General features: G+C 39.5%; 1 protein-coding gene across 7 annotated transcripts in view; it reads right to left on the bottom strand.

The window, feature by feature from the left end:
• Positions 1 to 13,930, bottom strand: part of eml1 (EMAP like 1) — a 140,028-nt gene that overhangs the window by 105,643 nt on the left and 20,455 nt on the right. The window contains exon 1 of one of the 7 annotated variants that reach the window (XM_061895846.1): positions 8,702 to 9,321. The exons of 1 other annotated variant lie outside the window; for it this stretch is intronic. In XM_061895846.1, coding sequence (XP_061751830.1) covers positions 8,702 to 8,768 — 67 coding nt within the window. In that variant the 5' untranslated portion in view covers positions 8,769 to 9,321. Of the gene's footprint in view, positions 1 to 8,701; positions 9,322 to 13,930 lie in introns of those variants that run through there. 5 more of the 7 variants (XM_061895847.1, XM_061895851.1, XM_061895850.1 and 2 more) reach the window with 5 other exon arrangements.

Here is a 13,930-nt window from a genome sequence, read left to right as displayed (position 1 = left end):
GGTGCATGGGAAGAATATAATCAGGAAATACATTTGTCCCCGAATAGGATACAAAATGTACAGTGAGCAGATTACAAAGGAGGGTTATCGGCCTTGATGAATATTTGCATTTATTTCAACACAGCTATTAATAGAGAAAAATCATAATGAACCAAAAATAATTGTATTCATTAAATAGTGTTAAAACATCCTAAATTACCTACATAAGAGCTGCATCAATTAAATTATTAATTGACTTAGAAAAGAGCTTAGAATTATATTCTGTTGCAACAATTAATTGTTTAATGTAACTAATAAATATTAAACCAACAATTTCCACGTGTTTTTTTGTTTGCATTTAAAATATGAACATTTATTGCTAAATCGCACATGTTAAAAGTTAAATTTTTATGTTGATAATGTGCATTTATTACAATAAACAAATGAAGGTTATGGCAAGCAGAAACATGGTTTATTTCCACAATTTCTCCTAAAATATGCATGTTGGCCAAAAAACAGTTTTATCCAATTACTTGATTCATTGTACAAACTAACTGATAGATTACTAAAATAATCGTTAGTTGCTGCCTTCTATTTTTCTAACATTTTCAAGAAGTCTCAGAAATTCTACAACTGAAGTGTCAGACTCACTTCTATCGTAAGCCACATCACAGTTATGGGCACCCTTACGTACCCATATAAATATAAACTTTTCAAAACTGGATGAATTGTATTATTATACAATTAGCCCTTAATTTGAGTGATATCCATCCATCCATCTATTTTCTACCGCTTGTCCCTTTCGGGCTCTCAAGCCTATCCCAGCTGCATCCGGGCGGAAGGCACACCCTGGACAAGTCGCCACCTCACCGCAGGACCAACCCAGATAGACAGACAACATTCAAACTCACATTCACACACTCATTGTTTGTAAACAAACTGCTTTGGAATTAGATATCAATGTGTCAATCAGTTTAGCTTGGAGTACTTTGTTGCATCAAATAATGAGTTAGGAAGAACTGAAGTTGCATGCAGTACAATTAGTAATAATATGAATATCTCATATCATTTCATGAATTGATTAACGTGGACCCCGACTTAAACAAGTTGAAAAACTTATTCGGGTGTTACCATTTAGTGGTCAATTGTACGGAATATGCACTGTACTGTGCAATCTACTAATTAAAGTATCAATCAATCAATCACAGCAATCATGTTCAAAATAATATTGTATTGTTGAAATATTTTGACCAAGTCATTTATTAATAACTAAAATAAACTTACACACTGTTCGAAAATCCACTATTTTGTATGTTTTGTGTTTCTTATGCTTCACTGATAGTGTTTTTATTCTTAGTTTTTTATCTATTTTAATGGCAAAGATTTTAATGTTTTAACTATTGCTTTCTACCGTAGAATTGTAGGATTTATTTAAATTAAGTGTGTAAAATCTAATACAGGGATTCCCCTTAAAAAGTGCCCAATGTAGTAATGTGGCCAGAAATGGTACTGCAATTACGGTCAAAATTCTGTAGTCCCTTCCCACTCTCCATGACTGAGGTTGCCAGATACACAGCCGAATCCGAATCCTACTCCAAGGAACTTCAAATGGCAATCAACAAGTTCCACGCCGAAGGTTTCTTTTGTTTATGCTTCCCTTCAAGACGGTTTACTAAGTAGTTATGCCACATTTTACTCATGTCGATAGCCAAATGTGTTTGTAAAGTTACGCAGCAATATTTTAGTCGGGAGTTGGGACAGATTGTTGACATTACCCTGCTAAAATGTCTAGTTTGACCACAAGGACCACCATCAAAATATATTATGCGTAATAATATATACATTATATAATATGTTATATATCACATAGGTCTACTTTGATGGCAAGCCAAGGCCCTTCCATCCATCCATTTTCTACTGCTTATTCCCTTTCGGAGTCGCGGGGTGCGCTGGCACCTATCTCAGCTACAATCGGGCGGAAGGCGGGGTACACCCTGGAAAAGTCGCCACCTCATCGCAGGGCCAACACAGATAGACAGACAACATTCACACACTAAATCCAACAGTACAATTATTGCCACATTTCATTCAGCATAACTCCATGTTGCATCCAACCTGACGCAATGCACATCAAAAGAGCATCATAAACAAATAGAGTAGACATTGAAAGTGAAAAAGAAACTAGATTTTTGGGTGTAATAATAGATGATAATATAAAAATATAGCAAAATGATATAATATAAAAATATATTTTAATACTAATTTATATTAACTCAGATTTCTTTTTAAATGCATATATACATTTTTTGAGCCTTTATAAAGAACATCATATTATTGCAAATTATACGATGACATCATGGTGATCACACCCCCACTGTCATAGATATCTTTGGCAATCTAGGGGAAACCCTGTATTATTATTTATTATTTCTGGAAGGTCTTGTGGTGTCCAACTCTGTTCAGTGGTCCTTGAACGCACCGTGAAAACACCTCTGTCTCATATTCCTCTGAGTATAGAACAATGATTCTATGCTAAGAGTTTACAGTTTGTACGTTGAATGTGCACAATTGAAAATCTTAGTTGCTCACACAGCAATGAGTTTATATAAGTTTAGACTGGGGTATGTTGTTTTAATGGGGAACAACATTATTGTGTCTTGCTTTCATGTTGAAATTTAGGCTAGCACCGGTCAGTGTTTGAGTTTATCAAAGTGCAGTTATCCCGGTTTTTTGATCATTTCCATTTAAAACGGTAACACTAACTGTCAAGAGTTTTACCAAAGTTATAATTAAAACTGTTTATCGTTATATCCTTACTTACAGTAAACAAAAAATACTGTTAACCCAATTCAAAAAAATTGGTAAATTGTTTAAAAGCAGCAAAATAAAACACCCTTACAACCCGGTGTTCCACATAGAGCAATTTACAACAACATTTCTTAATGAGTAGCACATCTAAAAAGAGACGATCCTCAAATGACTAACTATGGGACTGGATTAAATCAGTTTAAGTGTGCCTGAGTATGGAATGAGGCTAATTTTCCCTTAGCGTGAGCTCGCCATCTAACTTCGACCTCCTGAGGACAAAACGTGCAGCCTGCGTGTGTTTCTGCAGTTTAGCTGACCTAGTCTCTGAACATTAGTTTGGTTGGATGCTCCACAACACATGGAGCCAGAGAGGATGACATCATTGCGGTTTGGCCGTGTCCAACTGGACGGCGGCAGCAAAAGCGGTATGATGTCACTCTTGCTCGGAGGCTCAACACACACTGACTCAAACAAACCCGGAATAAATTAGAAATGGAAATAACAAATAAGGAGAAACTCTATTTGAGCTCTAGTTGTAAATGGGGAACTTGCGTGTCTTGTTATTGGTAAGGTAACATTGGTATACCTGGACATGACACTTACTACACTACATATCTAATGTACATCTGCCACTCCAGTGGCTCTCCGCCTGCATTTCAGCACATCCTAAAACTTTTTTGAAAGGATTGAGGTCAAGACTCTCAAGTTCTTCCACATAAAAAGGCATCAAAGCAAGCTTTTATGGACCTTGAAAATGAAATGGTATTTTCCCAACCAGTTTTTCTACAAAGTTGGAAGCAAAGAATTTTCCAAAAAATCTTGGAGAATACACCAACCTGGCAGCCAAACGTCATTACCTGTCACTAAACCACTGAGCCTTGAAGCAAATTATAATGCCACTAACTAAAAGTACATCTTCCCTCCACAAAATTATTTACAGGAATAATAATTGTCCGACATTTACTTAAAGCGTGACATAAAACTATGCTACACAGGTCTATTCAAATGGCCCCCTGGGGTACAAATCCAGCCCAGGAATGACACTACCAGACCCTAAGTTCAAAACTTGAGACAAACATTTTTTGCAAAAAATTATTGAAAACACCACTGTAGTATACTTTTGTATAGAGGAACTTGGACCACAGTAAACACATTGGCAGATCCTTGCATCGACATTTTAAACTGGCTCGCAAACATAGAACACTGGGGTCCAAACTTGGGGTTTACATAAAAGAGACATTACTCCAGGCACCTCTTTAATCCCCATCTTTTTTGGCCCAACATTTTTTTCATAAAATTATGTATGTGACTAAGGCTATACCTACACTAAGCCAGATAACCCCTTAAACAAATAAATATTTAGCTTAAGCACCGTTTCAGCCACACTAAACCATTGTTTAAGGTAACCCTCCTTAGATAATTTTTTACACAGGTGAGTGCACCATGTATTTCTTGAATCTCCGGCTCTTCGCTTTATTTGGACTCATTGATTGTTTACAAACTGAGTTCAGAGAAGAAGTGAAGTCAAAAAGACCGCGCCCCACACAGAAAGTGACGTCAGAAAGAACGCGCCCCAGCCAGCTTCATAACAACCGGAGCTAACCTTTGGAAAGATGGAGGCGAGTCATCCAGACATATCCGTATTTCTCATTCTTCTACATGTAGAGACACTTGTGGAAATCACACATGAATACCTTAAGGGAAGAAAACGTGCAATTGCAGCTATTTCCGATACAACATTTCTCATACGGTAAGAGGACTTTCGAATGTCCAGGTCAGCTGTGATTCTACTTACCGAAAAATTGTGTCCATTTATCGAAGGAGAGACAATGAAAATGTGGGCTCCCGTAGATGAGATAAAAAAGGTAGCGCATGCTTTGTATTACCTGGCCGTCAAAGGACGACTACGGAAAACATCGAATGCATTTGGACTGGCAATGCAGACTCAATCAGTCTAGGTCCAGGGTATATAAAGACACCAAAAACGAATGGACAATGAAGGTGAAGGCAAAAGAGTGAGGAGTGTCCTGACCAGATATATAGATACCTAGTTTGATTGTTGTAAAAAGTTCTTTATCACATTGTTTACAAGTGTCTAATGAAGATTTGATTAATTTATGATGGCTCAGGTGTGATTCACTACAATAGGGCCCCACAGCACACTGGATTCCATCCAACCATCCATCCATTTTCTACCACTTATTCCCTTTGGGGTCGCATGGGGCGCTGGCGCCTAACTTAGCTACAATCAGGCGGAAGGCGGAGTAAACCCTGGACAAGTCACCACCTCATCGCAGGGCCAACACAGAAAGACGGACAAAATTCACACTCACATTGACAAACTAGGGCCAATTTAGTGTTGCCAATCAACCTATCCCCAGGTGCATGTCTTTGGAAGTGGGAGGAAGCCGGAGTACCCGGAGGGAACCCACGCATTCACGGGGAGAACATGCAAACTCCACACAGAAAGATCCCGAGCCCGGGATTGAACCCTGACCACTCAGGATCTTCGTATTGTGAGGCAGACGCACTAACCCCTCTGCCACCGTGAACACTGGATTCCAGTTAATTTAAATACCACAACACTGGATATTTTTCAGATAAGTTAAATTTAATTTAGAATTTGCACACAAAGCAACACTTGAGGTAACTATGACGTGCACATTTTCCACGCATATGTACTAGGTCGAGTTGCGCCAGCGGACGGAGAGGGGGTCTTAAAATGACCAATGTGTGTGTGTGGACAGGGATAAGGTTAGGTGGGATTTAACTTGTACAACAAGTCAATGGCGTTTTAAAATCGTGTTTTTATCACCTTCGTCTTTCAGTAAAGGTTAAACCGTTTTTATCTTTTAACCTTTTTGAACAAGTCGTGCATGCTTTTATTTCAAGTCGCCTGGACTACTGCAATGCACTTTATGCTGGCATTAGCCAAAAAGCTAGTCCAGAACGCGGAAGCATGACTTTTAACAGGGGCCAGGAAACGCCAGCATATAACCCCCATTCTTCAGAGTTTGCACTGGCTCCCTGTTCATTTTAGAATTGATTTTAAAACATTGCTGTTTGTTTTTAAATCTTTACATGGACAGGCACCTCAGTATATCTCGGACCTCATCCAAATTTACACTCCTGCGTGCGCTCTGAGGTCCGAGAGACAGTTCCAGCTCGTGGTGCCCAAGACCAGACTTAAAACCAGGGGAGACAGGGCCTTCTCTGTGGTCGGCCCTAAGCTCTGGAACACTCTGCCCCTCCATGTTCAAACTGCTTCACAGTGGAGTGTTTTAAGTCTCGTCTTAAGACCCACTTTTATTCTTTGGCTTTTAACACTATGTGAGTTATGTGGTCCTCTGTTGTCCTCTGTGTTTTTATACACTTTGATTTCTATTTTACTGTTTTAATTGCTTTTACCCTTTAAAATTGTTTTTAATCATATTTATTTTTATATTGTTTTTATATTTATTTATTTTTTGTTTTTATTCAGTCATTGGTGGAGCATAATATTGTTTTTTAATATTGTTTTTAACATGGCTGTGCAGCACTTTGGAAACGTTCTTGTTGTTTAAATGCGCTATATAAATAAAGTGGATTGGATTGATTGGATTGGGCCAAAGGTGTTGCTCTCGCTTCAAATGCAGTCAGTCATTTATTCAACTTATTTAGTTATACTAGTAATGTTCATCAAGGTTCCATTTTAGGTCCTCTCAGGCTATTTAACTGGTGACCCGTGAGTTCAATTAAAAAAACTTGTGAGACTCACATTTTTGCAAAAGGTCCTTAAAACATAGAAACAAATACACCAAATTCAATTGTATACTGTAGAGCAGTGTTTCTTAAACAATTGTTGGGCCGCAAACGCCCTTTAGGGCAATGCCAAAAAATATATATGTTCCTTAGCTGTGCGGTCAGCAGCGGTACTCAATTGTAATACACTTTTCCACCACTTATGGCAGTAATGACAATCTCAAACAGAAGAAGTCTGAAGCTAAAGTCAAGAAGAGGTTTCTTAAGTGCAAAAATGCTTTGCACTGTATATCATATCAACAGAAGACAAACATATTAATGTCTGAGGTGCTTCAATAACGGCATGTATTTCTGTCAGTCACTCCCATTCAATGGTCCAATAAATACTAAATAAAAAAGCACTTTATGAGCTTTATACACGCCCACTGGCTATAACATAAGGCACTCCTGAATAAATCAACAGGAGCTGTATGAAACATCAAACCCTGCAAAGATAACACCCACTCCCTTTTTTTCAAAGGAGTCATATTATGATTTTTTTCTACATTTAAACACTTTCTTGTGACTGACATACAGTAACATCTAATGGTGGTGCTTTGGTGCAAATGTTGCATAGATTGTGTTTTACAGACCATCTTCAAGCAGCTTTCTGACTGTCTCTTTAGAATGCTCTGTTTTGTGGGCGGTCCTTTTCAAGTGTCAAAACACTCCTCAAGGCCGAGCCCCTTTTGACTGCATCCCACCCAGTCAGCCACATTGTAGTTTTTAACGCTTCCATATCAAGGCCAATTACGTGAAAACTACTTACGTAAGTTAAAACTATTACAGCCTTTTTAGTTTACTAAATTACAATTTTAAATTTCCTGGGAATGTCGTCTTGAAAACGTCGTCTAATGATGATGTATACGCAAGACGTCACGGGTTTTAAGGAAATATGAGTGCTGCACACACACACACAGCTAAAAGTGGTCTGCTTTAACGGCATAATTACACAGTATTTTGGAGATCTGTGTTGGTGAATCTTTTGCAATTTGTTCAATTAATATTGGAGAAGTCAAAGTGGAAAGCTGGATTTGGGAAGCTTTAGCCTTTAGCCACACAAGCACACGGTGATTCCTTGTTTAAAATTCCTGGAGGTGTAACTTTACTATGGATCAGAGCGCAGTCAAGCAAACATGAATCACGACGGAATGTTAACCAGCAGTTTTTGGTGAGAGAATTGTGGTAAAAAGTCGCTTCTTACCTGAGAAAAGCTGAGCTTGCGCTGTCCATAAAGCTGCCGTCGACTCTCCTGAGACATTGGCGTCAAGACACCCGTGGACGTACACCTCCGACTATCAGGTACTATTTAACTCACTAAAACAGTAGCAACACAATAGAAAGATAAGGGATTTCCCAGAATTATCCTAGTACATGTCTCTAAAAACATCGGAATCTGTCCCATTGGAATCGCGTTTTTTTTTTTTACTTATTTTTTTTCTAGTCCGTCGCTATCAATATCCTCTAACACAAATCTTTCAACCTTGCTCAAAGTAATGGGGAAATTGTCGTTTTCTCGGTCCGAATAGCACTTTTTGTTGGAGGCTCCCATTAAAAACAATGTGAATATGTGAGGAGCCCCAAAACGTGTGACGTCATCGTCTGCGACTTCCGGTAAAGGCAGGGCTTTTCTCTTAACACCGAAAGTTGCGAACTTTATCGTGGATGTTCTCTACGAAAATCCTTTCAGCAAAAATATGGCAATATCGTGAAATGATCAAGTATGACACATAGAATGGACCTGCTATCCCAGTTTAAATATGAAAATCTCATTTCAGTAAGCATTTAATATTTTGAGGTTCAACTTTTCAGAACTTGCGGCTTGCTGGGAACCAATCTGCTAGAGGGGATGATGCCATATTGATGTGTCATGCTGCTTACCCATTCCCTTGAGTCACCCATTATCCACCCAACAAACTGAAAGACGAGTTCTCTCTCACGGCCAGCAAATGCGGCACATCCTTGCCAGCCTAACACACCCATCGTCGCAATCAATCAGGGTGAGTTTGTTGACAAACAGACTGCTGACAGGATTGTTGGCCTGCAGGAAATCAAGCTCCCGCCGTATCTACACACGCCCCATCAATGAGAAACAACATGCAGCTGCGGGAGGCACGAAGAGGGAGATGTTTACCATTGCAAAACTGCAGCAGTGACGAGGTGTCATACAAGCTGCTGTAGCTGGAAAAGCCGTCCTCCATTCTAAGACTCTCTGCTCCACTTATTCAGGATCTGCCTCGCTTCTCTTCGCTCCCTCTCGCGTTCTCCGCCGACTCTCCTTTTTGGTTAGTTTGTCGTGTCACTTGGTGTCCGGGGCGCTCCCTCCATTCACACCGCGCAGGTCAGGCTCCCTGGGTGAGTAACCATGGCAACCCATTCACTCCCAAGTACGTGTGGCGTGAACTCCGGGTCCCTCTTCTAGTCCTCTCCCTTCGTCCCTCTTGTGTCACGTAGGGGAAAGAAGAAACAATAAAACGTTCTCTCGCTGGACTGGACTGGACTGCCGGAGTCACGGAGCCAGAAGTTCAAGAGGCTTTTGGTGTTTTTCTTCCTCTCTCCTCCCGTCCCTCTGTTCTTCTCGTCTGTCCTCAGCAGAGGCAGCTGTTGGCTCTCCTTGGTCTCCAGCAGAAAAACAGCTTTAAGAGGGTTTGAGCTGGCAAAGGCGTTTTCTGCGTGGCCGTGTGTGTGTGTGTGTGTGTGTGTGTGTGTGTGTGTGTGTGTGACAGGCTGAATGTGCGTGTGTGTGTTTAGCTAATGCTTGGGAGAGCCCACTGACACAGCACAGGCGAGTCAGAGCTCGGGGGGCGGGACTTTTGGGATGGTTCCGCCTCCTCCTCCTCCTCTGCTTGGAGGTTTAGGACAGTGGTTCTCAACCTTTTTTCAGTGATGTACCCCTCTGTGAACATATTTTTAATTCAAGTACCCCCTAATCAGAGCAAAGCATTTTTGGTTGAAAAAAACAGATAAAGAAGTAAAATACAGCACTATGTCATCAGTTTCTGATTTATTAAATCGTATAACAGTGCAAAATATTGCTCATTCGTAGTGGTCTTTCTTGAACTATTTGGAAAAAAAGATATGACAATAACTAAGAACTTGTTGAAAAATAAAAAAGTGATTCAATTATAAATAAAGATTTCTACACATAGAAGTAATCATCAACTTAAAGGCCTACTGAAATTAGATTTTCTTATGTAAACGGGGATAGCAGGTCCATTCTATGTGTCATACTTGATCATTTTGCGATATTGCCATATTTTCGCTGAAAGGATTTAGTAGAGAACATCGACGATAAAGTTCACAACTTTTGGTGCTGATCAAAAAGCCTTGTCTTTACCGGAAGTCGCAGACAATGACGTCACATGGGTGAGGGCTCCTCACGTCCTCACATTGTTTTTAATGGGAGCCTCCAGCAGCAATAGCTATTTGGACCGAGAAAACGACAATTACCCCATTAATTTGAGCGAGGATGAAAGATTTGTGGATGATGATATTGATAGCAAAGGACTAGAAAAAAATAAAAAAATAAATAAATAAAGTTTTTTAAAAAAGGCGATTGCATTGGGACGGATTCAGATGTTTTTAGACACATTTACTAGGATAGTTCTGGGAAATCCATTATCTTTCTATTGTGTTGCTAGTTTTTTATTGAGATTAAATAGCACCTGATAGTCGGAGGGGTGTGTCCACGGGTGTCTTGAGGCCAGTGTCTGAGGGAAGTCGACGGCAAATACAAGGACAGCGCAAAATCCACAGATCTCCAGTAAGAGGCGACTTTTTAACACAATTTTCTCACCGAAACCTGCCGGTTGACAAGTGGTCGGGAACCATGTTTGCTTGACTGCTCTGATCCATAGTAAAGCTTCACCTCCGGGAATTTTAAACAAGGAATCACCGTGTGTTTGTGTTGCTAAAGGCTAAAGCTTCCCAACTCCATCTTTCTACTTTGACTTCTCCATTATTAATTGAAGAAATTGCAAAAGATTCAGCAACACAGATGTCCAGTTTACTGTTTAATTGCGCGATGAAAAGAGACGACTTTTAGCCGTAACTGGTGCTGAGCTAATATTTCCTGACAGTCCGTGACGTCACGCACACGCGTCATCGATCCGCGACGTTTTCAACAAGAAACTCAGCGGGAAATTTAAAATTGCAATTTAGTAAACTAAACCGGCCGTATTGGCATGTGTTGCAATGTTAATATTTCATCATTGATATATAGACTATCAGACTGCGTGGTCGGTAGTAAGGGGTTTCAGTAGGCCTTTAAAGTCCCTCTTTGGGGATTGTAATAGAGATCCATCTAGATTCATGAACTTAATTCAAAACATTTCTTCACAAAAAAAGAAATCTTTAACATCAATATTTATGGAACATGTCCACAAAAAATCTAGCTGTAGACACTGAATATTGCATTGTTGTATTTCTTTCACATTTTATGAACTTACATTCATATTTTGTTGAAGTATTATTCAATAAATATATTTACAAAGGATTTTTGAATTGTTGCTATTTTTAGAATATTTAAAAAAAAAGATCTCACGTACCCCTTGGCATTCCTTCAAGTACCCCCAGGGGTATGCGTACCCCCATTTGAGAACCACTGGTTTAGGACAAGTTAGTGAGGAGAGGATACATTACAGCAGTGGCGGGCCGTGCATTTGCCACCTTGGCCTCCAGTGATGTCTTACTTAGTCCAGGGTTTTTCAAGCTCTTTTTGAGCCAAGACACGTTTTTTTCATTGGAAAAAATACCGAGGCACACCACGAGGAGAAAATGTTAAAAAAAAAAAAATGACGCTCCGCAGTCGATATTGACAGTGAAAAGTCGCACTCTCAATTGTTGGATATTACTTTAAACCGCAACCAAGCATGCATCACTATAGGTCTTGTCTCAAAGTAGGTGTACTGTCACGACCTGTCACATCACGTCGTGACTTATTTGGAGTTTTCATGTGTTTAATGCTTTAGTTCTTGTCTTGCACTCCTATTTTGGTGTCTTTTCCTGTTTTGTTGGTATTTTCTTATAGCAGTTTCATGTCTTTGAACGCTATTCCCCGCACCTGCTTTGTTTTAGCAATCAAGCATTTATCCTGCTTTGTGTGGACATTGTTGATTGTCATGTACGAATGTACTTTGTGGACACCATCTGCTCCACACGCTGTAAGTCTTTGCTGTCGTCCAGCATTCTGTTTTTGTTTACTTTGAAGCCAGTCCAGTTTTAGTTTTGTTTTGCATAGCCATCCCTAAGCTTCAATCCCTTTTCTTGGCGGCCCTCGCCTTCTGTTTATTTTTGGTTTAAGCAGTAGATAACTTTTTACCTGCACCCTGCCTCCCGCTGTCATATGCATATTGTGATCACGACAATTCATGTTCCCGACATCGACAAGTCAGTTAGCTACCTGCTGCCGCTTACTGATATGCAAGAGTATTACATGGTTATTCTGCCGAGCTCTAGACAGAACAGACACTCAACAACAGCACATTATTTATAATTACAAGTTTGCAAAAAATATTTTTAACCCAATTAGGTGAAATGACAATCTCCCACGGCACACCTGTTTTTGTGCAGTGAGATACAAGTCAGTGGTTGAAAAACACTGACTTAGTCAATAAATACCTTTACAAGTACAATCATTCATGTCCCCACATGTCTACAGCTTGAAAAATACGATACAGAAACACACTTGCGCACTGCTGGGCAATTTGTCACTAGTGTACAAAATGGGCTCTTTTTTGGCACATTTAAAAATCAATAAACCCGCATCGGACGTAGTACTGTCAAAACAAAAATAATTGTAAAAAAAACTTATAGAATGTGAAAATATATATTTGAACTCACAATTTGTAACGGCCATTTGATGCCATATAAGCCATTGGCACCGTTCCTAGTTGGTTGATTCGAGTGGAAGTGGAAGCCAAACCATTTCGCTGCCGGAACAGCTTAAGTAGTTTCCGGGCTAGGCCGACCTTGTATCACAATACGTAATTTCTTTTTCATCATCCTTCTTGAAAATGACCTTGCAAATATATAACATATTGCCAAAAGTATTTGGCCACCTGCCTTGACTCACATATGAACTTGAACTGTAGTGTGTGTGCTACTTTTCTTGTCATAGTTTTTCGTAAAATCTTGTACTCTTCCGCTCTTCTCGATTACCTCTTGAGGAACGATGACAAAACTTTGAAATTTTTCGCAGTTAGAATGATTCGCACAATCAAAAACAACAAAAGCATAGGGCATTTTTTTTCGGGAAAGGCTAAATGCCGCCTAGTACCCATTAAGAACAGACACTGGCTGGACCACCACGCGTATTCAATGAGCCGGATGTGACATCATATGCAACCCAGCAACAGCTATATAAAAAAAAAAAAAATACAATTGAGTTTTTAGAATTCCATTTTTTCTTTTTATGCTTATTTTACACTATGGAGTGTGTTCTTTTTGTGTGAATAACATTTTATGAAATTTCTGTTAAGTAAATGCAAAACTCCGCACATATATTGGTAAATTACATCTTTGGACACTGCTTTGAGTACCTTGAAGGTAGAAAAGCGCTATACAAGTACAACCCATTTATTTATTTATTATTTATTTTGGCCAATATTTTAGGGCAAAGCATTATTGTGTAAATGTATAAAATAGTGTTTTAAGTACATTATGCTGACCCGATGTTCTGCACAGCACTTTATTGTGAAGGGGGGATGTGTGCTGTTGTTCTCAGTTTCATGAGTAAGAGGACAACTTCAGCTGTTAAAAAAAAAAAAGATAGAGACTCTTCAAAATTGTGACTGCTGTCCTGTTTGTACCTTGATCTTACATTGATGGTGTCGTTCACAACAACAGAAGCAGATGAGATGTGCTGTGGGTGTGTGGATTGTTTTTGCTAGTTTTAACCTTGTACTAGTTTAGTTGCTGCTTTAAAGGGGAACATTATCACCAGACCTATGTAAGCGTCAATATATACCTTGATGTTGCAGAAAAAAGACCATATGTTTTTTTAACCGATTTCCGAACTCTAAAAGGGTGAATTTGGCGATTTAAAGGCCTTTCAATTGTTCGCAGTCGGAGCGATGACCTTTCACCCGTGACGTTACAATGGGAAGCAATCCGCCATTTTCTCAAACACATTACACATACAAGTCAAATCAGCTCTGTTATTTTCCGTACCTTGGAGACATCATGCCTCGTCGGTGTGTTGTCGGACTTACGGCATGCTAATCGATGCTAACATGCTATTTAGGCTAGCTGTATGTGCATATTGCATTGTTATGCCTCATTTGTAGCTATATTTGCATCCAGCCTTTCCCTCCACCCACATTTAATACCAAACAAACACATACCAATCGACTGATTCAAGTAC

Source organism: Nerophis ophidion, linkage group LG03, assembly GCF_033978795.1.
Source record: "Nerophis ophidion isolate RoL-2023_Sa linkage group LG03, RoL_Noph_v1.0, whole genome shotgun sequence".
Taxonomy (NCBI): domain Eukaryota; kingdom Metazoa; phylum Chordata; class Actinopteri; order Syngnathiformes; family Syngnathidae; genus Nerophis; species Nerophis ophidion.
Note: the sequence above shows the minus strand (reverse complement) of the source record. Positions and strands in the feature narration are given on the sequence as shown.